Here is a 25,972-nt window from a genome sequence, read left to right on the forward strand (position 1 = left end):
ATGGTCGATTTCCGGTTCTAATATATCGCGGGCTTAGAGCAAAACGGTTGTAACTTATATGAAATAAAGAAGGAGTTACAACCGTTTTGCGCTAAGCCCACGATATGGTAATATGGCGATGTAAAAAAGGAAATGTATGTCATATTCCTTGCTATTAACTGTGAAGTAACGTAGTGTTAACTGACCTTTTTTTTTCTAAAGTTCAGAAATGTTGTAAGACATTATTAGTAAGAAACACAGTTTTACAAAGAAAAATGCATCTTTTATGTTAAGTGTGTACTCCCAGATCTAAATAGAAAATAAAGTAAACACATTTAACTGAAATGGTTCTATTTCAATATCCTCGAGAATCTCATTGGAACTGGTTACTAAACAGTGTCAGGGCATGTGCACCGATGCTATCGCAGTTGTCCCACATCCCTGACGAAGAATGTTCACTATTAACTTCTTTATTATCATTTACTCACATGACATTTAAGCGTGAGATTAACTTTGCCCAGGCCGGTCAATTTATACACTGTACATAGTTACATCGACAATGATTTAGGCCTTACGAAATATGCTTTTTGTCAATGGTGACAAATGTACAAACCAGAAGAGCAGGTTTGATGACCTATTACACATTGCAGGTATGATTAGTAAAGGTGTAATACTGATCTGTATTTCCTTGTCCTACATTTAGTTCCATTCATTACAGTTTGAGAAGCAGAGCTTCAAGATTCAGCGGATTTTGCTACTACAGTTCTACAAAATGAATAAGATAGAATCCGCTTAGTGAAGTAGTCGGAATCTGCTTAATGATTAGGTCAGATTCCGGTGAGTGCGAAATCGATCTTTAAGTGATCTGAACAAGAAGCAATTTTTTCTATGCAATTTAGTTTGTATCTATTTTTAAGACTTGTCTATATTGTGTTTGTGGAAAAGAATGCAATAAAATCTGGAAAGTAGATCCCTCGGAAGCACCGAGAACAAGGCAAACATTGAAAATTGCAGACTCGGTTTGATGGAGTCTGTTCATGAGCAGTAATGTAAAATGCAACACTGCCCACGCCCTATAGCACCGGCTTAAGCAGTATTCAATCTTCTAATCTAAATGAGTTGAAATCAATGATCCCGAAGGACCAGAAAATATAACAAGTTGTGTTTAACCTATAAAATAAAAAAGTAGAAAACCACAGGTTGCCCAACACGACATAAACGAAAATGTTGCAGGCCCATTATTTTAACTGGGGACCATACGCCGCTTTTCATGGAATTACACGCTAGTGTATCATGGAAGGTTCCATGTGCACCACCGTATGAATACAACTGCGGATGTCTCTAAATTGCTTTTGTACTTGTAGCATGTGCAAATGTCGAGTTCTGCTCAACCCGGGGCTAGAGGGCGTGGACGCTAGCATGCATTTCCACTACCGTCCACGAACAGACTCAATCTAATCGAGCCTGCAACATTTCCGTTTTTATCGTGTTGAGCGACCTGTAGAGTTTCCACTTTTTCTACTTTATTTGATTGAGCCTGTTCATGGACGGTAGTTGGAAGTGCAAGCTACCGTACACGCCCTCTAGCCCTGGGTTGAGCAGAACTCAACATTTACACATGTTATACCAGACTGTAATTTAGAGAAATCCGCAGATGTATTCATACGGCGGTGAACATGGAACCTTTAATGATGCACACAGTGGAATTCCATGAAAAGCGGCGTATGGTCCCAAGATGAAATAATGGTTTTGCCCTAAACGAGAAAACAATGGGCAGAACTAAACAAACCGGAATATAGGGAATCTGTGGTTAGGGAGCCTGCATATCGCAGAATCTGCCAAAGGACAAAATTAATAAGCAAATTCGATGATTTGGTATCCCCCGCCGAATGGGTTTGTGTTGAGGAATGGCAAAGACATATATCTGGCAAAAAGTTAAGGATTTTCCTAAGAAGCAATTATTTATTACATTTTAACTTAAAAGAACAGAAGCCCTTAAGAAAGCACAGTCGAGTAAGAAATCTGGAACGGAGGTGGGGGTGGGGTTTACAAAAAAACAAAGAAAAATATCAAACAGGGAATGCCACGCACCAAAAGCGCAGCCTCCTCAAAACGAACCCCCCAGCACGCAAACGCGTGCACCACACACACACACTCACACACTCAAAGCTTACACATCAGGACAAAACGAACAACACACACACACTCAAAGCCAACACATAAGGACAAGACGAATAATAAGCATACACACACGCGCGCACACAAAGTCAACACACAAGGACAAAACGAACAAACAAAGGAACACAGTGGGGCACCGCCTTGGAACGGTCAGTGGCAAAAACACCACTGGGGAGCTTAAACCGGTTTATGGTGCGCACCCAACCTCACTCTTACCCCCACCATGTTCCAAAGACATGGGACAGTGTAAATAAAAGTAATCCCTCCAGGTGAATCTCTAACACACGTAATGGAAACAAAAACTTCACCTGCTGATAAATATTCATGGAAGGTCTGGAGAAAAATGGAAAATCAGGCACCATATCTAAGGGGTGATCAAACAATACTCAAAGCTTTTAAAGAAGGAGTATTGGAACCACCCAGGCTGAAATGTTCAAGCTGAAAAACTAAACATTATACTAACACAACATAAAACCTCTGTGCACGTGCCGGAAGACCACATTTTTTATTTCGATAGTATACATCTCATTCGATATATATCGCATGTCACCCTAGAGGGATCGATCCCGATTTTCGTCGCTTTTCGGAGGGATCGATTCCCTATTATGAAAAACACGGATAGAAATACATGAAAAAAGTTGTGAAAACAGTTTACATTTCAAGAATATTTGTCTCAACTTGCAATGTCTACCTAGTGAAATGACAAAATCAGTTTTAGGTCAGTATTTATAAACTTTGTTATTCTAAAATGCTGATAACTAGATATGTCTACCATTGACCAGTATTTTACTACATAAACATTAATCATACCGTATTACCAGCGCCATTGATGACAAGTTATTTCCTGGATGACAGACACCAAACTTTGCAGACAATTTAATACGTAGGTTAGTTACTTGGTGTGATAAGGATATAATTAAAGCATTGGCATTTTCGTATGCTCGAACCTGTTGTCCATTGACTGGAGATATCATTGTGTAATTTTGGACTCGATTTTCCAATTATTAAAATATTGACTAGTTAAATATCATAGTTTTGATCCAGAAGGTAAAATCTGTAGTCAATGGATAACAGGTTCGAGAACTTTACAGTGATGTCTCACTGAAATATCACGCCGTAGGCACGTGACATGATACCCCACCCAGTCACATTATACTGACACCGGACTGACCAGTCCAAGTACTATCATCTTAATGCTGATCGACAAGCGAGGAAGCTACTAGTACCATTTTTGACGTCTTTGGTATAACGAGTCCAGGGATTGAACCCACGACCTCCTGCACTCGAAGCGGGCGCTCTACCATTAGGCTATCGAGGATGTATAAAGATATTGCTATCAGTAAAGCAGTCTTTAAGTTCCTTGTAGCGGTTGTAAAATGTCTCTCCGTACTTTTGACTCGTTTTTGTTACGTTTTCTGGTCCTTTGAGAACATGGAGCCAATTCAGTTCTATGATAACAGTTTCTCTTATGCAGGTGTCGGGGGTGGGGGGCAGCGGGGTGTGAGTTTGCTGCACAGTTTCTCTTATGCAGGTGTCGGGGGTGGGGGGACAGCGGGGTGTGAGTTTGCTGCACATATCGGTACTTGTCATGAATAGGCTCAATCAAATTAGTTCTTCTCTTTTGTACTCCAAATGATATTGTATAGATTTTATCTATTAGGATATGTTTGATACCATTATTACGCTGTTTGTATGAATTACAAGGGTGATTGTCATCAGGGATGCATCTTTGATAATTAATGAATAAGAAGATATGGAGATCTGTTTCTTTAATTGAATACGAAGTAATAGCAGATCTTTTTTCCATTGGCAAGAAGTTTATCAGACCCGTCAAGGATACTGTTTTTCAAGACGCTTCAGTAGGCGGAAAACCATTTGAATTAGTTTCAATTTTTTAATTTTTAATCAATTACTACTGTTCGTTTTCACTTAAAAAAAAACACATAAAAACTTATATTTCATTTATTTTGGAACTAAGCTCAAGGCCCGTTTTTTTCATAATATTCTTGCGTTACATTTCCATACCTATTTATAATTACAACAGGTCGTCTTTCAATGCCAAAAATATAATAACGATTGAAAGTACTTTTGTCACCATTTCCATCACAGGTATAATTCTGTAATTTTAATGTAGGGTGAACGCACATGTTTTTCGTGTTACAACATCTGCAGAATCCCGAGTGATTGATTGCTGCCCAAGCCCGCAAACACTGCCCAAGGGATTCTGTAGATATTTTTAAACGTAGCAAACGTTTATTACCGCTGAACACAACAAAAATATGAAAAAAAAAGACTTTTCAGCTGGCTGCAGTTGTTCAAAGTCGATTGCATCACGTTGTCATGGGCACTTATTTTATTAATGCATTTCCAGAATCTTCGGGTACTGAGCATATTTTGCGCATGTTAAGCGACCACTTACAAGTGTGACAACTCTAGGTCACGTATTTATTTCTTATTAAATGTATGTATAATACAGGTAGAGCAAATATGTTACAAAAATTATATTTTCGGACATCATGTACATTATATTACATAATCAAGCACCAGACACTAACAAGCCGGACAAATGCCTTCTCTGGAATCTATTTCTTCACCTAGCAAAGCCATTTCTTTATATAAGGAATCCTTTTTGTATTGATTTAATGGTTTGTTTTTTTCTAGCATTAGACGACTGTATTTTGTTTAATTGTAGTTGTATATTCCTTCTTTTTTTACTTCATTAGGAGTCGAGTTTATTTATCTTGCTATTGAAATTACCAGATGTTCCCCTTTCAAGGGAGACAACTCGTGCTGGCGTATTGCGTATTGTACCTGAAGGATTACACACCTTTTTTCAAATTTCCATTTATTCATAATTTTATTCTTTTATTCAGAAATTTTCTGACAATATTAGTATTGATAGCGAACTTAAACTGTCAAGCAGTCTACATTTCCAGATTATCATAGACATTCAGACAATGTGACGGGGTTTGTAGCAAACAAGTTTCATTTAATGAAAGTTGTGTATTAACATGTACTTACAGACATCGTATCAGTACTTTATAGTCAGTTGTATCGTGACTGTACCCTGTGATCCGTCGTTTTGTGTTGTTCTCTGTGTTTGTTTATCGTGTTCAGTCATGTGTCTGCCCGTGCATATAAACTTGCTTTGTAAGAGGGGATACGTTTAGATTTGCCAGCTATGCTTTCTGTACGAATAACCATTTTTTGGCCAAAACTAACATTTGTACGACCCACTATACACATCATTCTTGAGAATCCGTTCATAGTGACACAAGTTCCTCCTCGCTAAGTTTTAGCATTTATCCTTTTGTGAACTGTCCTTACCTTTGGACTACTTACTTCCTATTTATCTAAGTGTACTATTCCAGGACGTATGTAGTGAACAATTATTCATTAAGTAATAACAGGGAGACATATTATTTTGTAAAATCTGGATATTTCCTCGTTGTTTGCTATTGTTGTATTGATGACGGGTAGCAAGTTAGGTGGAAACTGTATGAGTGGTTGATTTAACAATGTACATGCAATATTTCAAAGCCGGAAAGGGTGGCATAAGGAAAATGAAAGTTCTAAAAGTATGTGTATGTTCACTTTATGTTTAAAATGTAAATCAAGTTGTTTCATTTAAATGGATTAAAACTGTAAGGGGAAGTTGAATGCACAAGGTTTTGATGTAGATGTAATATTTTAAAGTCCAAAAAGGTCATTTCTAGAAAAATATCAGACATAAAAGTCCCGAACATATGGGTATATCTACTTCATATTGATGATAAATACCAGCTAAATCGTGTCAAGTAAATGCATGCCTGATATAACAGAGCAAACGTCTGATGTTTGTATTAATTATACTTAAAGCTATATTCTATAGTTTTGATTACACAGTTCTGTGCGCACAACGTTTCCCCCGTCTTAATCAGCCTAGCAGCAGTAACTCTCTATGGCTCAGAAGAGCTTAACCTTGTGTTCAAAGAAAGATGGCTGATGGAACACCCAGAATACATGAATACAATTTTGTCTTAAATTTTCTGTCCAAATCATAGAATAATACTTATATATCTATACCATACTGTACATAACTGACTAGGTTTTCCCGTCAGATAGGCAGCGCCTAATTTCATATTACATTAGTCTGTGTTGTTGATATTTTATGTTGTTAACTGTATCAAATATAATACATCAAAATGAGAAGTGTGATAAAATGTACAACACAACTCTTCGGAATTGTCACAAGAACAACATACATGTTTTTCCTTCACCGCTAACAGCAGAAGGATCAAGAAATATAAAAGTATTGTTAGGTAATTCTTTGGATAATATGACACAAATGGCTTTTCACAAACAGGTCTTTCCAAATATTATATAAGAGGGAAAACAAAGGCTAACTTTGTGTTTTGTACCCGACCTCTTTGTACTGCTGGACATGAATGAATAATTTTAATTTGCTGCCAAGGGAAGTTTTATCTCAAGTTCAGTTGCAAGTCGGATACCCATTCTCACCAAGCAAACGTTAGACGTTACTTAAATGTTTACACGCCATATCGCCACTTGACAGAAAAAATAGGCAACCGTTTCCACGATGATTTCATTTAATAACATTCCATTATAAAAAAACTTTTTGTGGTAATTGCAAATACGGTAGGTATACGATATACATTAGTGACATGGTCTCATGTACCTAATAAAAGCGCGTTTATAAAAAAAACATCGCATAAATATGTCTTTTAGCAGTTATTCTCAAAAACAAAATGGCGTGGTTTTGAAAAAAAAAATAAATAAAAAAAAGAAGTCCGGCAAAAGTTTATTTAGTCACTGACCCAATAAAGCAAAATTTATTCTACCCCTAGATTTTTGGTTTAGAGGACATTTTAACAGAAGGCAAAAGTGTTTATACGACATTATTGTCTGCACTTTTTGAAAATATGATAAGCCACTAAAAGCGTTATTTTGATGATGGCCGCATGCCAGAACCTATTAACTACTTCTGCCAGTAAATGAATAGAAATGACAATAATAAGATAATAGGTACATTTTACTAGAGTGTTATAACATTTTTCTATTTTATGTTCATTACAGATGTAGGTATGCAACGCTAAATGAAAACTACTTGTTTTAAGAAATGTTTACTAGGAGAGGACGACCGTGACTTGTATCATATCTTGTTTCACAAAATTCATTAATTATAAAATGATCATAGATATAGTTTTTTCCGTGAGAAGCTAGTCAAAATCAGGCTATTGGATACTCACCTACCAAAATAAGTATATATTCTCCGGAGATGACCCCCAAACTATATTTTCCTCTTGACATTTTTTAATTGCATATCAAGTAAAAACTCACAAAGTTAACTTCTGAAGTAGAAAGTGCCCTGAGACGGAGAAACCATGTTTTGAAAATATCGCTTACTAAAATTCATTGAAGCCTTTGCTGAAGTAAGATATCATAAAAGGTTTACGTGTTACTTCAGAATGTGGCAAAGGAGTTTATGGTGTAAATTGTGAGGGGAAATATGAGCAGAGTACGGATGTTGAATGCCACCCAGAAACTGGAGAATACGTCGGGGGTTGTTTGGCTGGATACACAGGTCTACTGTGAAAAGATAGTAAGTGAAATTTACTATCCTGCCTAGTAAACACACAATATCGCAGGTCATAGTTTAATTGAGAAGGACTATCCAGGACAGAGATAGAAGTTAATTTTACCCTCCTAAATTATACATAGCTGATTCAATTGGTCATACTTTAACACCTCTGTACATGTTTATATCCAATCCAATACAGTCTGTTTAGATGGGAAGTATGTTATGGTTTGTTCGAAAACGTGTCGTCTGAACCGTCATAACAAAGTTCTTTGTCACCCGGAGGCGAGGCTGTGTCCTATGATACAAGGATAGAGCTATGATATCGGTGTGGCAGGATAGTCGAACAGGGAACAATCGTATATTTATAGACAAAAGCAGATTCCGGTTGTTAAACACATGCTCTTCATAGGTCTATATATATAAAATTGTGCATGTTGCAGCTAAATCTTTTTTTTTTTAATTACGCATTGATATGAACTGAATACATCTAATTTTAAGTTTTGAGTGGGTAGTAAAAAGACCTTGGATAAGTGTTTACAAAGTGGTAGCTAATTGTTTCAGTGATATAAGTTCAAGATGCATTTTCCTGATTTTTAATGAAAGGAAAAGCAAACACACAAAACGCGTAATTAAAGCGGAAACTAAATTAACTGTATCGTATATTGTGCATAATGGTCAAAGCACTTATCCAGTTGTGATATTGACATGTCATCAGGCAGAACAGAGAAGTAAAATAATATATTCACAAACATCTTCACAAAACATCTTCATAGCTCTAGTTTTATTATTTTATCCCTGATGCACCCGTGAAGTACGCTGAGTCAAAAACTACAATTCTTAGTTGTGTGAACAGTTCAGTAGCTTTTGCAACAAGTAATCACATCATAATTATGTGATTCTTGCATATTCATTCCCAACGCCACCTCTAGCACGCCTACTCCATACCACTCCCTCCAAAAAAAACAGAATGTTGAGAAATATTAACTTTTCCGTAAAACTAGTACATTTTAACAACTGCAGAAGTGAACTTTTCAATATCGGAACATTTTTATGTGACTGTTCTTTTTTATGTTGGTATGCACAACGATTTTGGACGAGCACCCCGATTTATCTTAGTTTGTGTAAAATCCGCCATTTAACGATTTTGTTAATTTCAGAGAACAGACACCCCTCTAACAAAATATACAGGTGCCTGTTTTTAAAAGTAAATATTAAGCTTAATCATAAAGTATGGACATTTTTCTTTCACAGGGTATTATTTATATCATATTAGAAATATATTTGTAATTCATCGTATGACATTGCTATCATTTTCTTTTTTCTTTTTTTTTTGTCTACGTTCTAAGATTAGCTGAATTGTTTAAATGAATCTACTTAATAATTAAAATTAAATCAGCAGCAGCAGCAGCAGCAATAACATTATCAAATATCAACTGAAGGTAATAAGCAAAAATGTGGCTCTTTATCAACAAAAAAATGAAGTTTCTTAGCGTCTGAAGAGCAATAACTCTGGTATCATAATTAAGAATCTGACAACAGTTGGTGGAAACCGTTCTCCAGTAACAACAGGCAACAGGCATTCATTCAATAAAATTTGACTGTTTGGCATATGGTAATATATCAGCAATGTTTTTTAAAAGATCGTAGTTTAACCAAATCAGGGGCAAAAATACTGACAATTAAAAGGCAATATTTTTCAAGTGTCCGAGAACAATGTACATCATTAAACAGGATATAAACTATTGACTGAATGCTTGTGTTAAAAAATACAGGAAGTGATGATTGTAACATGTGCAGACAGTTTAATATCTGGGCATACTGAATACATTTATGGACATATACTTTTTCTTCCTTCAAAGGACAAATTATGAAAAAGGGCTGGGACATAGTGTTTTTCTTGTATATCCAACTGCGGATAACAACAGGTAAAACCTTAAATATAACTAAATAAGGTAAATTATTATTGTTTAAATTTAAAATTTGTAATCAAAGCACATTATCATTTCCTCGTTGTAAGTTTTTGTTTTCCAAGTGTTCACTATAACAAGGCGACGAGGCGCAGCAACATTCATTTTTTCTAGATTGAAGATCAACACTAAATTTTGAGGTCGGATGTTTCGTGGACCACCGCTTTGTTACAAAAAAATTAATCTATTATACAGCAATGTAATTTGAAAATCTTTAGAATATCAAGACACGGACTTGCGTTCCAGATACAGATTTGTAGCTTAAATATCTTGGACAAACGTCAATGTCAACTATTTAAACTTCAAAATTAACATCAAAAATTGAGTTTGGATGCTAATTTGTGACATGTCCGTTCATGATACTTTTAAAATTTGAATTTATTCACATAAATGTTTACAACAGCATTATGGTACCTAGCAACTCCAGCTATATACAGGCAACCTCGGGCAAGCATTTGATACAGATAAATAAATATCAATACCAAACGTTATTCTTTTGATATATATATTAGTACTTATGTAGGCGCAAACTGGTTTTGCAGTCACGTACGCGGTATGATAGCTTGACATTATAATGTGTACGGACAACTCCATTCTCGGGGCCCAACCCCATTTATGACGTTTTTTGACAATTATATCTCAATAAGCATGATTAGAAGCAAATAAATTTGATATTCGCTACCATATTACAGTTGGTTTATCATTAGAATATCAGATGTCCCCAAATAACACACATCAGGTCAGAAACTGACATGTTTGTAAATTTCATACTTTAACGCTTCGTGTCACCAGAGTTGGCTGAATCATAAATTACAAAACTGATATTTCACACGTATTATGTTTTATCATATTTTTTCGAATAACATTTTGCCTTTTTCGAGAACATTTATAGTAGTGTCATACTGAGCTAAAATATATCTCCACCTACATAAAAATAGTAAATGTAGTCCTTTTTACGCGCAGCATCAGACCGGACGTCGCGCAACCCATTTTAAGAGTATTCCTAATGTCAACTGGATTGCGCATTTACTACTAGTGCAATTCGACTTTCAGCCCTACAAAAAATTACAACAATGCTGTGATCACTAATATTCGTGGGGGACTGATTTCGTGGTTGCATGAATCCACGAAATTAGATCCTATTGAACAAATAGAACTCCCGTTCGTTTTGTCTTCAAAAATAGAAATCCTTCTATTGAACTCCCCGTGAAATTACCATTTAGCCCATGCCCAAGAAATTAAATGATTTCACAGTATTTAATACTTAACTTAGTGATTGAATTAGGAAAATCGTGTTCAACGTTATTAATATACGAAAAAGAGGGTATATGTCCGCGGAATAATTTCACGAGGGCGTAGTCCGAGAGAATTATTCTGGCGGCGTATAAAACAATTTAAGTAAAACACGATTTTGATATACATTATTTCGATTCTAATATGCCCTTTATCTAAAACAGAAGATAAAATATACTAGCGCTCTTTTTGGTTCCAACAATATCATTGACCTCATCGCCCGTTAACGTGACGTCATTTTAGCATAAGAAACAAGCATATCAAAATAAGATATACTTTATGTCTTCAAAACGATAATTTAATCATATATGGTCGTTTGATTTGAAGGATTTTCTGTTTTAAGTTAAATGTAAATGTTTATTTACGATTCTTGAACACTGTGCCGTGTGGCGGCCGTAAAACGCTTCCCCGTACATTCAATCAGGGCTGTTATATTTCGATCTTCTCAGATCGTTCAGCACGACTTTTATGTCGTGTTATTGGTACTGTTTAGTTTTTCAGCATGACCATTTCGGCCTGGATGGTTCCAATCCTCCCGCTTTCATAGACTTGGGTATTGTATAATCACCCCTTGGATTTGGTGCCTGCTTTTTAATTTTGTCTTTTGACAGTTCCTGTGATATGTAGGCTCCATAACCTCAGATCCCCTTTCTAAATTCCAGTTTGTTTAGTTCTGCCCATTGTTTTCTCGTTTGGGGCAAACCCATTACTTTATCTGGGAACCAAACGCCGCTTTTCATGGAATTACACGCCACAACCCGTGTATCATTGAAGGTTTTATGTGCACCGCCGTTTGAATACATCTGCGGATGTCTCTAAATTGCTTTTTGTACTTTTAGCATGTGTAAATGTTGAGTTCTGCTCAACCCGGGTCTAGAGGGCGTGGACGGTAGCATGCATTTCCACTACCGTCCATGAACAGGCTCAATCAAACCGAGCCTGCAACATTTTCGTTTTTGTCGTGTTGCGCAACTTGTGAAGTTTCTACTTTTTCTATTTTAAAAGCGGAAGTTGAAAAACGACAACTCTGTACGGGGGATAATACTTATAACTGTATTATTTCAACGGATATAATTGCCTAAATTATTTCTAGAAGAATGGAACCATGATTTGAACACAACTGGAGACAATGAAATACCTGTATTGTATCACTGTATGTACCAAATGGTACAGTGTACCTCAGAGGTAGTAAACCAACGTAAAACTTACGCGGCCTTTTATCAATTACCTTATTTCTTTGCTTGAATGATGGAATGTGTTAAGCACACATAAGAGATAGCAATACAATTTTTTTCACTTTTACGAAAGATGCTTATGAAAATGCCGGATTTTTTTTCTGTTAGGAGTTGATACTTTATTAGTTGTGTACAAATACTATGATTTATTTCATTTAGCAGATATAGTTTTATAGAAAATGTCAACAACTATACATAGTTGTAATAGATTTGTGTGTGCAGTCTTATATTTTGTAGTCTGTAAAACGTACTAAAATTAAGAGATATGTGTAAGATCACAAGAGTATTTCACTGAAGTGTGAGTGCGAACAGTGTGAGTCCTTTTTATTATCAAACTGAGTTATTTTAAATTTCTTTTCTGTCAACCGCTGTAGTTTTGTGTATGCAGTCCTATATTTTGTTGACTGTTAATCAATGTAGTAAGAGATGTGTATAATACTTTCTTCGATATCATTGGTATCTAATCCTTGGGAAATCCTTCTCTTATGTTTAACAACATAAGTACCTTAGGGTTAGCAGTTTGTCCGTGTGCATGTGAGATATACAGTAAATCAGTATCGATCGATTACCCAAATACCGATATTAACTTTTTAGTATACATAATGTAAAAATGTACAACTTTTGGCAGGTGACGTCAAACACAAACCCGGTCCTATGTATAGTCATGAAAACTGTTTATCTATACTTCACCAATATTCGTAGTATAAGAAATAAAGTTGACTATATAAAAGACCAATGGGCAAATTCACTTAACTCAACCCGCGTGAGCGGCAAGAAAAAAAGCAGGTTTACATGTGTATTAATAAACGAACCCTTTGGCGTAAATGGATAGAAGACGACAATGTAACGTTACAATTTATTGTTCCAAAACCCCTTCGAAATGATCTCCTGCACTATTTTCATGACATTCCTTCAGCAGCACACCTTAGTTCTGAGAAAATGTTAAGCAGAATAAGACAAACCTTTTACAGGCCAGGAATGAACGAAACCATAAAACATTATATCAAGAATTGTAACTTGTGTTCATCTCGGAAACAAAATAAAGCTATCCGAGTCCCTCTTGGTCAGAATCCTGTAGGAACACCCATGGAACTGGTTTCAATAGACATTTTGTTCTGTTTGCCACTCACGGAAAATGGAAATCGTTATGTTCTTGTTATTAATGACTGTTTAACAAAATTGTGTGAAGCAGCGCCTATCCCTGATCAAGAAGCAAAAACAGTTGCTGAAGCCCTCTTGAACTATTTTGTTATGAGATTTGATACACCAATGATTTTACTTTCTGATTGTGGAACAAACCGAAAAGCAATGGTGTAAGTGAAAGGATGATGAGATGCATTTGCGATATAATTTGCATGTACTGCGGTAAAAGTCAGATACATTTGGATAAGAATTTGCCCGAAGTAATGATGGCTTATCGCGCTTCTACCGATTCAAGTACCAGGAAAAGCCCAAACATGTTGACTTTAGGTAGGGAAATTAACTTACCCGTGACAGCAGTGATAGGGTTACCCAAAAATCAGGATCCCTACACAGTCGGCGACTATGTTCAGCTACTACAAAACAACCGCGTCTTAGCACATCAGATAGCTAGGAAAACCGTGAAAAACATGTTCAAAGCTTAATCCTAAACGGAAAGGTCCCTGTCTTATCATGCAGAAAATTGATGGCACATCATATGTAGGAAACAGTCAGCAAGTCAAATGGAAAAGTATTTCTTGTAGACAAATGGAATACCTTACCCAGATGGATGAGTGAAATGCAAGAAAACTAAATAAACAAGTACTGTGCTGTTATAATTCGACAAATAGTTAAACATTCAGTTTGATGTTATGAATTAGGAGCACCAGACAAAAATATTTATCAGTTGATACATATATACAATAACTTCATGATACAGTTCAATGTTTTGAATAATGCAGACATTAAGTAATACATTGCTTTACAGATTTTATTAGTATCACATCATTAATTCAGTATACAACTGACAGGTCTAAGGAAGTTATATTGAAATTGCTGTACATGATAATGAATATCACAGTACTGTGTGTGTCTGTGGGTATATAGCAAAATAGGTCTGGCCAGCCAATTTGTGCTATTGGAAACTTTCTCAAGGTTTATACTGGAATCATATAGCAGAAATTTAAAAATGCTAAGCTAACTTGTGCACTTTGACTTAAACAATAGCTTTGAGATATTTGACAGCATCGACAGTTGTTAGTTAACATGTTATCTTCTATTGATGACGCTTAGCTGAAAGAAGGCGCTGTAATTCATATATAAACAATTCAGAGTGTATATGACAACCTTATTAAACAATATTTGCAGATATGGCTCATCAGTGTTGGACATGTGGCAACCAGGTTACTCTTGGTCGCATAATAATCTCAAGAAACGTTAATACCAAACACCCAAGTGTCAGCTTGGAGTTGCCAGATGACTTTTTTCTCTGAAGGAAATGGGTTCTATTTGTCACTTCGTACTTATGATTATGTCAGACATGTATAACCTACACCAATGGATAGTGCTTCAGCTAGTCAGGCAAGGCTTTGCAGTAAGAACAATTATTCCAAGTCTTATAGATGCAACGAAATCTTTACCTCAGTGGGAAGCAGGATGGCTCCAAGCTATAGGAACACCAATACAAGATACAATTCCATGTGCCAAGACCCTTAACAAATCCAACGATGCCACTTTGATCACCTTTAATCAGTCCGTCTCAGTCAGCAAATTGATCAGTCAACTAGTATTCTTCTTCAAATCCTGAAATGAGTCAGCCATCTGAAGATATTATTTACCTAAGTAAAAGTGAAAGTGAACATAGATGTCTTTTAAACATGATGGTGATCCATTTATATCTCTTCTTAATCAGTCTCCCACTAACATGGCTGACATTTATGGTAGTGATCCAGAACTGTACTAGAATGCTACATGAATTTATCGTGCAGAATATTATGAATCAAGCCAGGGTTTGTCAAGCACTTGTGTGTCACTGAATTTGAAATCGGAAACAGCAGTAAAAAAAACAAGGAAAATATCAATTAGGGAAAGCCTTGTTCCAGAAACGCAGCCTCCCCAAAACGAAACTCACAGCTCTCAGATGTGCACACGCGCGCGCATAAAAAGCAAACATATGAGGACAAAACGAACAAATAAAGAAACATAGTGGGGCACCGCCTTCGACTGGTCAGTGGCAAAAACACCACTGGGGAGCTTAAACCGGTTTGTCGTGCGCACCCAATCTCACTTTCACCCCCACCATGTTCAAAAGACACGGGACAGTGTAAATAAAAGTAATCCCCGCCAGGTAGTTTCAAAACTAGCTGTACAGGCAACTGAACAACTGAAATTGTAAGGGGGTTATGCCACTAACTTGTCCTGTACCCAGGGACTGGCCAAAAGTTTCAGATTCTGTTAAACTTATCAATTACTAAAGCCACTCTCAGATGGCCACCAGTGGACTGGGAATCTAAAGACTCTAAAACCAGACGGTTGAACTTTGTGGCAGCCGTAATGAAACTAGATGAAGGTACTGATGGTATGCCAATAACCAGTTAAGAATTAATCTATGACAAATACAATTTGCTTCTTCTCCCTGGATCAGCGCCTGTACATCAGCAAACTGAATCAGCAAAACGTCGCTTCCTGAACTACAAAGTTCTTGTTAACTTTATCACTAAGAATCATGACAGACAGCTGGCATCGGTGCTCATTTCAACAGAACTTGGTAATTCCATTTATCTACAAAAGATCAGTTCAGTACCACTCAGGATCCTGAAACAGCAGAGTTCAGAATAACAATAAACAGGTGGCAAATAAATAAAATTTGGTGTACGTTTAAATTTCTTTTGAGTTGGGGAGAGTGTAAGGGAAGTAGGGTTTCTCGGACTTTCTTAAATGCTTCCAGACAACCCCTATCATTCTTCAAAGAAAAACATTTAGAGTGGAAATAATTAACAGTTTAACTAGAAAAAATCCATAATCTACAATACTTGAACACTAATTACATTCAGACCTTATTAGAAATAAACATTGAAAACACCCTTACCTCTGCCAGGAAATCCGACCTGAGATTATAGAACATTAATAACTATAGAATACAATATATTTATATAAAATATTACCTTTTTGTAGAAATTCACATTTTAATATCTCCAATCTAATCCTGGCATTCTATCATTGTTCTCACGGATTTGTCTCCCTTGATTTCTGCATTTAAATCCTAATTTTATATCAGAGACTGCTTAAAAGTGACTACCTACTGCATGTAAAGGATGCATAAGTTTCATTTTGTCTTAGAAATATGTAAATTTCACTTTTATACTGTCTGGTTTTTTTTTTTTTTTTTTTTTTTTTTTTTTTTTTTTTTTTTTGTGTGTATTTTTGTGTAATATCATTCACCTGTTTGACCTTTAAGTTTTCCAGGCGGTAAGATTCAAATTCCTGTCCACTACGAATTTTTAGTTACCATAACCTTTCATAAGAGTAACTAATTATTGTAAATAGTGTCTATATTTTATGGAAGATGTTGTAATATGGCTGTTTTGCTTCCAGGAATAGTAAATTCCTGCCTGATTCCCTGGATTAATGCAGGGTTCTGATTGGTTCATTTTGCTGGACCTGGCAATGTCAGAGGATATAAATTTGTAACAGCCAGTGATCCAGTAGCTACTATATAATCATCAGTGAACAAGGCTTGTGAAAACAGGTGACAATTAACATTATGTAACTAGAACATACTTAAGTACTGCTTGGTGCTCATATTAATAAAGTGTTATTGCTCCTGTTATTTCATTTTTATATTTTAAATGGGCTGTAGACCATAAGCTCACAAAACAGTATGCTTGTTCACGGCAGGGCCCCCGATAATGTTGTAATAACTTCAGGCCTAAGCCTTTCGTACATTTACATTGATGTATTTATGTATGCTAATTGTATGTCTGCGAATATAATATGATTGAATTAAAGCGGACCTCAGAAATGTTATGTTATAATGCCAATATCGTCATGAGGAAAACATGCATAATTTCTACATTTTAAACAGAGCTGTTATCAAATTGAATTGCGTAATTATGAGGCAATTAGCTTGCAGTAATTCTGGACTAATTTGACCAAATGCATGACTGCATTTGCACAAATCTAATATTTCATGGTTAAATGAGTGTTTTCTGCATTGCTGGGCACTTTTTCTGAGGCAAAAATCATGATGTCTTTCTGCTGAACTGTTTCTACACAGGTCGCGCGTATATGTAACAGCAATAATAGGGAGAGTGCAGATCTACGTATCGAACGTCCATGAGTTCGATCCTCGGGTGAGGCGTATGTTCTCCGCTGTGATAAAAACATCTAGATTCATGCAGAGAAATTTACACTCAAGGAAAACATGTTACCACGGGTACCGAATCTCTGGTTAGGTTTACACTGACTTTGTAAAAGCTATTGGGATTAAAAAAGGACTATTTGACTACATAATGTATATGAGGAACTCCGTTCCCGACGCGCAACCCCATTCCCGATGATTGTTTGCCAATCCTTTCCCCAAAAGGAACATTTTATTCAAGTATAAGTAATATTCGTGACTGTAATACACTTGTCTGATCATTAGAAGAGTTGAGAAATTGGCATTTTTTAGGATTCCAAACTATTTTGACTGCTCGTTACAGAAGAATTTTTGTGATAATAGCGCCGATTCTTAAGTTACAAAGTAGATATTTCACAAATGTGATCTTTATTTATATTTGTGTCGAATAGCATTTTGCTTTTCTTTCGAAAATATTCATAAGTGTGCCATTGAAGTAGCCTAAGTAGCTGGTTTTTGCACATGAAAGAATCCTGCACCTTAAGTCAGGTTTCAGTCCCTGAGAGGTTAGAGCAAACTATTCAAATTTTAAATTATGTTGTAACGGAATGAAGTATTTTAGTTTATGTGCCAGAAGTGATTTTTTTTTAAATCTAAAACATCTAATGCCTAATTACAAACGTTGTAAATTATGTTATAATTGAATAAAGTTTTTTTAATTCACGTACCATGAGGTGAAATTTATATAAAATATCAAGAAAAAAATATAGTTTTTATCTTTTTTCCAGGATCACGCAGCCAAGACCAATTTTGCCTAGATGCACAAGTATACCCAGAATTATACCAAGGTAAAGTAATTTATTTTTGTGCAAAGAGTAGAAAATAAATATTGGAATTCATATCCGTTTACAGGTTTGACATCATATATGTTTTGTCTTGTTATCTTACCTTGATACTGTGTGTTTTTGTGTTCGTGCACGTTTCAAAATTTACGTTCACGTATAAATGCATGCTTGCACAAGTAAATAAATGCATGCATGTATACATTCTTATATGTCTGCCTAAGTATTTGTAGGCGCACGCATATATGGACGTGCACGCAAAAATATACGTGTGTATATAATTACCCGTGGGCTTATAAAATTATCCGCAGACGTATATATTTTTGCTCGGTACACTCGTAAATTTATACTTGTAAGCATATATGTGAGTGTACATCATCTTCATATTTGCGGGTGCACGTATGAAAAGTACACGTATACGTGCACCTATATTTTATAAGGTATGTATGTATAAGCGTACGCTTATATATATGCACCTATAAATTTTCCAGAGCACAGGGCAATTATAAACGTCCACGTGTAATTTTACAAGTGCACGTGTACTGACAAATGTACGTATATATTCCCGTGCTCAACCCTATATAAGAACGCATACATATTTGCGTGTGCACATATAAAGTGCGTGTGTGTGTGTTCAGTGCAATTAAAAATACTTTTTAGAAATGAAATTTCTAATTGCAATTAATAAATTTCAGACAAAATATTAAGGTTTCACTAGAACGCGTATAATGAAACCTATAACGAGTATGCATTTTTTTTTCAGATTATATTGTGAACATTTGTACCGATCATTCGGTTTCAGTGAAACGTTGGGTCTTAATTGATACAGCGAGTGTTCCAAAGTTTCAGCAGTCATTTTGTGAATGTATCATATCACCATTCCAACCTGGCGCTAAACTTGCGTTGAGTGTGCATGGAGGAAATGGCGTAAAGTTTCAGATCAACAATATTGTGCTTCATGAAACCATTGATAATGGCATCACATATCTACAGGGTGAAACGACGCTATACTTTTCCACTGATAAAAATTATACGGTGAGATTCTGTGCAGGAGTGTCAGGTATGCAATCTTACAATATTATATAAAACACAGAACAATCAAGTATTAAAAGATAAAAGTGATTTAACAGTTCATAAAATTACATAGTTAACATTGTTTTCATCATTAGGTAGTGAGCAGAAAGATGATTGAGTACTGTAGCATCCTCCTAAATAATATCAGCGTTCATACACATATATAACAATTGAATATTTTTTGGCATTGGCAGCTTCAAAATTAGATTGTAAACAGAACTCTGAAATAAATGGAAACTTAAAATTGGGAATGACTTCTGGACAATTCAAAACCATCATTGGTATCGAATTTGTTAATGAATGCTAAGTGTTACAATGTCTATCGACAGCCAGACGTAATACAGAACGCATGCAAACAAATATTCTGAAATTGTTTTTCATGTTTCAATTTTGATGAAAGAGTATAGGAAGTTGTTGTTATGTTGTGAAAAAAATAGTTTTGGTACACTCACGGTTTAATCAGTTGTTATTCTGTTGTTTAATGGTATGGTTATTCCCATCCATGGTGAACCTTAAAAATGCAGTCATTTTATTCATGTGGGGACTTCTTTTCGTGGTTTTGTGGAATATTCCAACACTTTTAAAATTTTCTTTTATATAAACAAAGAAGGATTTTATCGTGTATTGTCTTGTCGATTAAAACACGTTTCGCAAAATGACCTACTTTTGGCTAATCCGATTTACCTAAAAAAGGATTCCAGATAAGTACCCCTTCCTCGTGTAATTCGAACGTGTTAGAATGGAAAAATATCTTTGAATAGACAGCTCGTTCCTCAACGTGTCCGATGCAGAGCATTGATACACGAAATAATACCTGATAAAATATAGCTTTTTGCTTATTCTAATAGATTTCTTAATAATAATGAGTTTCTAAATAATCTATTTTCCGATCTACAAATTAGTAATATTCCTCAGTTATCGCCCTTTATGCAGTGCTTTTATAGCTTTTTATATTTACTTTATTCTGTCCTTAATATTCCTGAAAATAAGAAATGTCCAAACAGATAGATTGCTGTCCATCATTTCTCTAAATCGGATGTTTTTTCTCTGCAGAAGTGAATTTATGCTCTACAATGTAATGTCAATAAAAATAATTTCCAAGTCTCTGTTTCACATGATCTATATTTTCTGTCCTGTAAAACAGTGACTGTATTTCAGTCCCATTTGGAAAGCTGTTTAATATAACGTGTATGCATCCTACAACACTTGTTACTGACACAACAGCGTCAGTTACTTCAAGAGCAATAACAACAACAATCTCAAAAGACAACATAACAATGTCAGTAACAACGCCAGATACAACAACAGAAGCCTCCCCAAAAGACAACATAACAAAGCCAGATACAACAACAGAAGCCTCCTCAAAAGACAACATAACAACGTCAGTAACAACGGCAGATCCAACAACAGGCAACATAACAACGTCAGTAACAACGGCAGATACAACAACAGGCAACATAACAACTCTTACACAAAGTAGGTCAAATTGACTCGATCCATCGAAAAATTAAAAATTACAGGTATTCCTAAAATCAAGACTGTAACAAAAAGAAATATTTCAGACATACCAATATGTATGTAATAATTATTTAAAATATGTGTTTAAAAACATTGGTGTAGGGATGAAAACTTCTGACAAAGTGAAAACTGTGTACAGAATAAGACCAAGTGTAGATTTTATAATAATTTATTGCCGAATGTATATCTTGACTGGACAATATATTGTGTATAATTCTTCGATAATGTAAGATTTCGAATTTCACATTTTTTCCAGTAATTGTGGTTCTAGCTGTGGTTGGACTTTTACTGATTCTAGCAGCTGCGGTGCTACTTCTAGTTTTTGTGAAAAGGAAAGTATCTTGATGTATAACGACTTGATATTTCTTTTAAAAGCGGAACATGATAAACTTGCACTTCATTTAAGAATTAAATGTTATTTTTGTGCGTATATACGGGATTAAGTCACATTGGGACGATTTGCAAATCAATGAATCGCGCTAGCGATTCTTGGATGATTTGCAAGAAGTCACAACGTGGTTATACCCGTATAAACGCACAAAAATATAATTCATTTGTTATAATTATTGACATTCTTACGGTAGCTTGCTACCATCGATTAGTGGTTTGCTTTCAGTGATTATCAGAAAATCAATGTCGATCTAACAGTTAAATAGAAATAAGACCCGCCTACATTTTAAGAGAAAAACAACAGTTCGTTAAATCAAGTGAAAAGTCATACAGTCGTGCCGATTCAGCTTTGATCTTTACCGTCAGAAAAATAAATTGAAGCTATAATTCAATGCTCATTTTGAAATTCTGGCGTCAAATTTTGAAAGATTTGTTCCATCTACGGCGTTATGTACATGTTTTTGTGAATGACGTCAGATTGTGCGGGCAATCTCGAGCGAAGGGCCGTGCTTGATATTATTACGCCAACGTTGTTTATACGAAAAAGAACTCGTTTTTCTTTACACACAAAATGAATAGCGAATGTAAATATTTCTTCTTCATGAATTTGGTGTTCTATATTGCCTTTGCTCTATATCTACGAAGTTTAAGACATACAGCAAGCCCTAAGAAATATTACCACCCCTATTGGTGTGCAGATTTTTGAATGTAATAGAAGTTATGTTAACAGAATTTATATTTACATGTTTCAATACAATAGTACTCTAAAGATAATATAAACATGCTAAATGTTCATCAGATAATCTTTGTTTTCTTTCCTTATGTCATGCAGACGCCGGTTAAAAACAGATATTGAAAGGCATGATCCGGAACCATCGGAGCAAGGTCAAGGTCAACAGAACAATCCCGAGAACGAGGAGGGTAACCTCGATGTTTCTGTCAATGCATATGAAAGGTTAAATATGTATATAAATGATAAGCTGGCTGGTGAGATGTATCAGCAACTTAATACAGATACAGTAGAAGAATATCAAGAGATGTATGATGTCGTTAATGACTCTCGAAATCGGAACAGGTATGTACCTTTAAGGCAATGTTGTTCTAAACTGGCTAAGCAAAAATCTCTCATGTAAATAAATAATACTTCTGCTAGTACAAAGTAAAAAATCACATCATACATGTATGTATGTATGTATTATATTTATATTTATTTTATTTGAGTCTCATCCATTTACATGTATCAGTTTACATAAACATATAAAATGTTGCGCACAAAATATAATGCAAATGGCCGCTCTAGTAAGACTTACTTTATATAGATACTACACCATTTTGATAAATCATACAACAATGTATGTATGTATGTATGTGCGTGCCTGCGTGCGAACGTAATTCGTGCGTGCCTATCTGCGTGCGTGCGTAACAAATAAACAATGTAGTTAGTAATTGTATGTTTTCCTTCTGTATATTTTCTGCTTTGAAACATAACATTTTATTTCTGAAATTTCAACGTCTTTCTCACAGTGTTTTTGAAATCTTATTTTTCCATACCACACTGTAACTTGGTCGTAGAGATTTACTACTCATTGCTCATCATCACTATGTTTTTAAAGGAACGATACAAAACAAGTTAATATGCAAGAAACCGAACAGGGTCGTACACCCTCCAAAGAACAATTAAAGAAACAAGCTAAAGGACAAGGGAACAACAGCAATGGTGAAGATCGTAATATTGAAATCCCAGCAAATGCATATGCAAGATTAAACATGTATGTAACTGATAACGTAGCAGGAGAGATGTATGAGCAACTAGGTGCTAACCAATGTGGGGATTATCGGGGAGAACATGTTCCAGGTAAAAAGGACAGACCAGTGAACAAAAGTGACCATGGAACCAACACAAATAAGCAAGCGTTTGCTGTGTATGCAAATGCAAAATGATTTATATGACGATATTGTCTACAGTTGTCTTCAACAAAAACACATGCTTTTATTTTCAGCATTTTGCCATAAGGACAAGATGTATCTTTATATCTAAATCAAATTGCGTTGGTTTGTTTTTTTAATTCGCCAAACTACGTTCAAATGCTTGTACAGCAACATTCTGACTTGAATCCCATTTAACAGTACTGTAAAATAGAGTTCCGCTTAATCTGGTATTAATTTGACGTGATGAGTGTTACACATTAACAGACTTCAGAACCATATTCTTATACATATGATTAATAATATAAGTTACTGCCGTATGGTTACCAAAAATGTCATCCCTTACTTGGATTCAGTGTTTCTATCATTTCTGTTCCTGTTACATGATGAAGTCAATACAATATGCTGTTAATAATATATTGCAATTTCAATACCTATAAATTGATGCAGTCATATATTTGTATTCATTTTACGAGTTTACTACCTGAGTCACAAAAATACATATATATCCTGAAAAAAAGATGAAATTAAATAGCAGTAACGGCATTACACATCTAAGGAAAGAATTAAATCTTTGTCTGATATTTAAAATATTCTAGCGAAAGTCAGTATCTACATCAGACTTCCGATTTCTTCAACAATATCCTTTGATCTTTAAAGATATCATTTGTTAAGTGTTTTAGGACAGAATGTACGCAGCTCATGTTTAATCATGTTTGTTGTTTTATTTTCTTTAACTTTGTTTTGAAAAATTGGAAAAAATATATGTATGTGCATGTCCACTTTTACTTTACTAATGTTTATCAATATTTGTTTTGTGTATGTTTTGTATCTTTAATTTTAAACGTGCATTTGAATATATACGTGTGTAGGCATATATACCTTTCAGTGTCCGCATTTACTTTACTTATATTGATCAATGTTAGTTTTTTTTTAAAATAGTCTTTATATTTTGCTTAAACATTCTTTAGAATATTTGTAAAATCTTTAAGAACAGTCTTATAGAATTATCATCAGAAACAACATGCGTGCGATTTTGAGACATGGCAATGTTCCCATTTTATATAATACGTTCTATTCAAGCAGGCAGATCATGATCCGACTGTTGGATACATGTTGTATGTTTGACGTCCAACCGTATCACAGTTGGCGTTTGCGCTTTCCACTTCCATCGCGTCAGAAAGAACAAATGGAGGATACCATGAAAGGCAGTTCTTAAATACCATTATCATGTCATCTCTCTTGATTTTGTTGCCGGTTGCAATAGACATGAACAAACAAGATTGCGTTAGTTAGTCAACTCCTTTTTCTGTCATCTCTTAACTTTGTAACCAGGTTTGATGAACAATTATGACGTCATTTGACCCTTTAATTTTGTAACCGGATTTTGTAGAGACCAGTTAGTCTACTGGTAAGATTTGCAGTGACTACAGGAAATCGTGATGACAGGGAAGATTCTGTAGATATCCGTTAGCCTACTTGTAAGATATCCAGTGACAACAGGAAAACGTGATGACAGGGAACGTTATGGTATGGCATTAATGCAATAAGGTCTTATTTTATACCGTTATAAATTCTGTCAAAAGTACGACATGTATTTCACAAGTAAAATGAACAGGCAGAAAAAACCATACCATAACTTTTGTATTGTATGTTGCTGGACTACTTTTATTTAATATGCATGATCTGACACAGTTCTATAAACAGTGCACACCAAAACTACACTCAGTTCTGTTTTCATATCGATAAACATTGGGGACTTCGTTCGATATCAAAACAACAAAAGAAGGTGGAGGTATATAATAAAACGGTCTTTATAACAGTAGCTAGTTCTGGCATTTTGTATTAGGCTCTCGTGGACTTTGCCAGATCGGATCACACTCTGCACGCCTCGTGTGGTCCGGCCAAGCAAACATCAAACTACTATTATAATAACCTTTTTATACTATCTATAGTTGTGACGCAAATGCTCTACGTTCTCCTGTCATAATTAGTATCCAGTGCTCGCTAATGGATCGTAGATTCGACTTTGCTATTTTGACAATAAAGTGACGCAAAATCGTCAAAATTAGTTTTGATATATTATCATATTTTTACAATTGCTAATTCTATTTTAATATTTAATAACAGCGCCCTGAACCAAGCAGCATCAAACACGATCAAAATAGGTCCAAGCTAGGTTCAAGTTTGGTCCTCTTATTTTTCCTTATACCAAGCTAGAACAGAATTGGTCAGATAGGGGAATTCCAAATTGTATTAATTGGGCGGAAACTGTCGATTTATATTTAGTTTCAATGACCTTTACCTTGAGTCGATTCTCAAACTTATCAAATGTCATTGTAATTTAACGTGTTCAGCATTAAAGATTCTTAGTTAAATTATAATTTAAGACAGTATTACAAATTCTACACAACCATGGCTTCAGTACATTTCCTATTAAAATGTTATATTGTTTATCAATAGATTTAATTTTCAGTTTTCTGTTCAATGGCCATAAAAGATAAATCACCCATAAGAATGGTATTAAATGAAATAAAGAAAAATTCTAATTTGATTTACTGTGTGCTTTACCAGGACCTAAGCTCCTCAAGCTAGCCTCAACCGCCCCCCCCCCCCCCCCCCCCCCACTATTCTCCCTAAAAATATATGATAACAGAGAATGTGATTGTGTAGCATAAATTCAGATAGTT

At 35.2% G+C, this 25,972-nt stretch overlaps 1 protein-coding gene across 1 annotated transcript; it reads left to right on the plus strand.

Moving 5' to 3' along the window:
- The first annotated feature begins 9,389 nt into the window (after positions 1-9,389).
- Positions 9,390-25,353, plus strand: LOC123523213 (uncharacterized). Its single transcript, XM_053549240.1, has 7 exons — positions 9,390-9,663; positions 18,321-18,380; positions 19,138-19,434; positions 20,607-20,924; positions 21,223-21,296; positions 22,187-22,431; positions 22,970-25,353. Exons 1-7 carry the CDS (start codon positions 9,606-9,608, stop codon positions 23,295-23,297), a joined length of 1,380 nt encoding a protein of 459 aa, XP_053405215.1. The 5' UTR covers positions 9,390-9,605; the 3' UTR covers positions 23,298-25,353.
- The last annotated feature ends 619 nt before the right edge of the window (positions 25,354-25,972 follow it).

Source organism: Mercenaria mercenaria, chromosome 8 (assembly GCF_021730395.1).
Source record: "Mercenaria mercenaria strain notata chromosome 8, MADL_Memer_1, whole genome shotgun sequence".
NCBI lineage: Eukaryota > Metazoa > Mollusca > Bivalvia > Venerida > Veneridae > Mercenaria > Mercenaria mercenaria.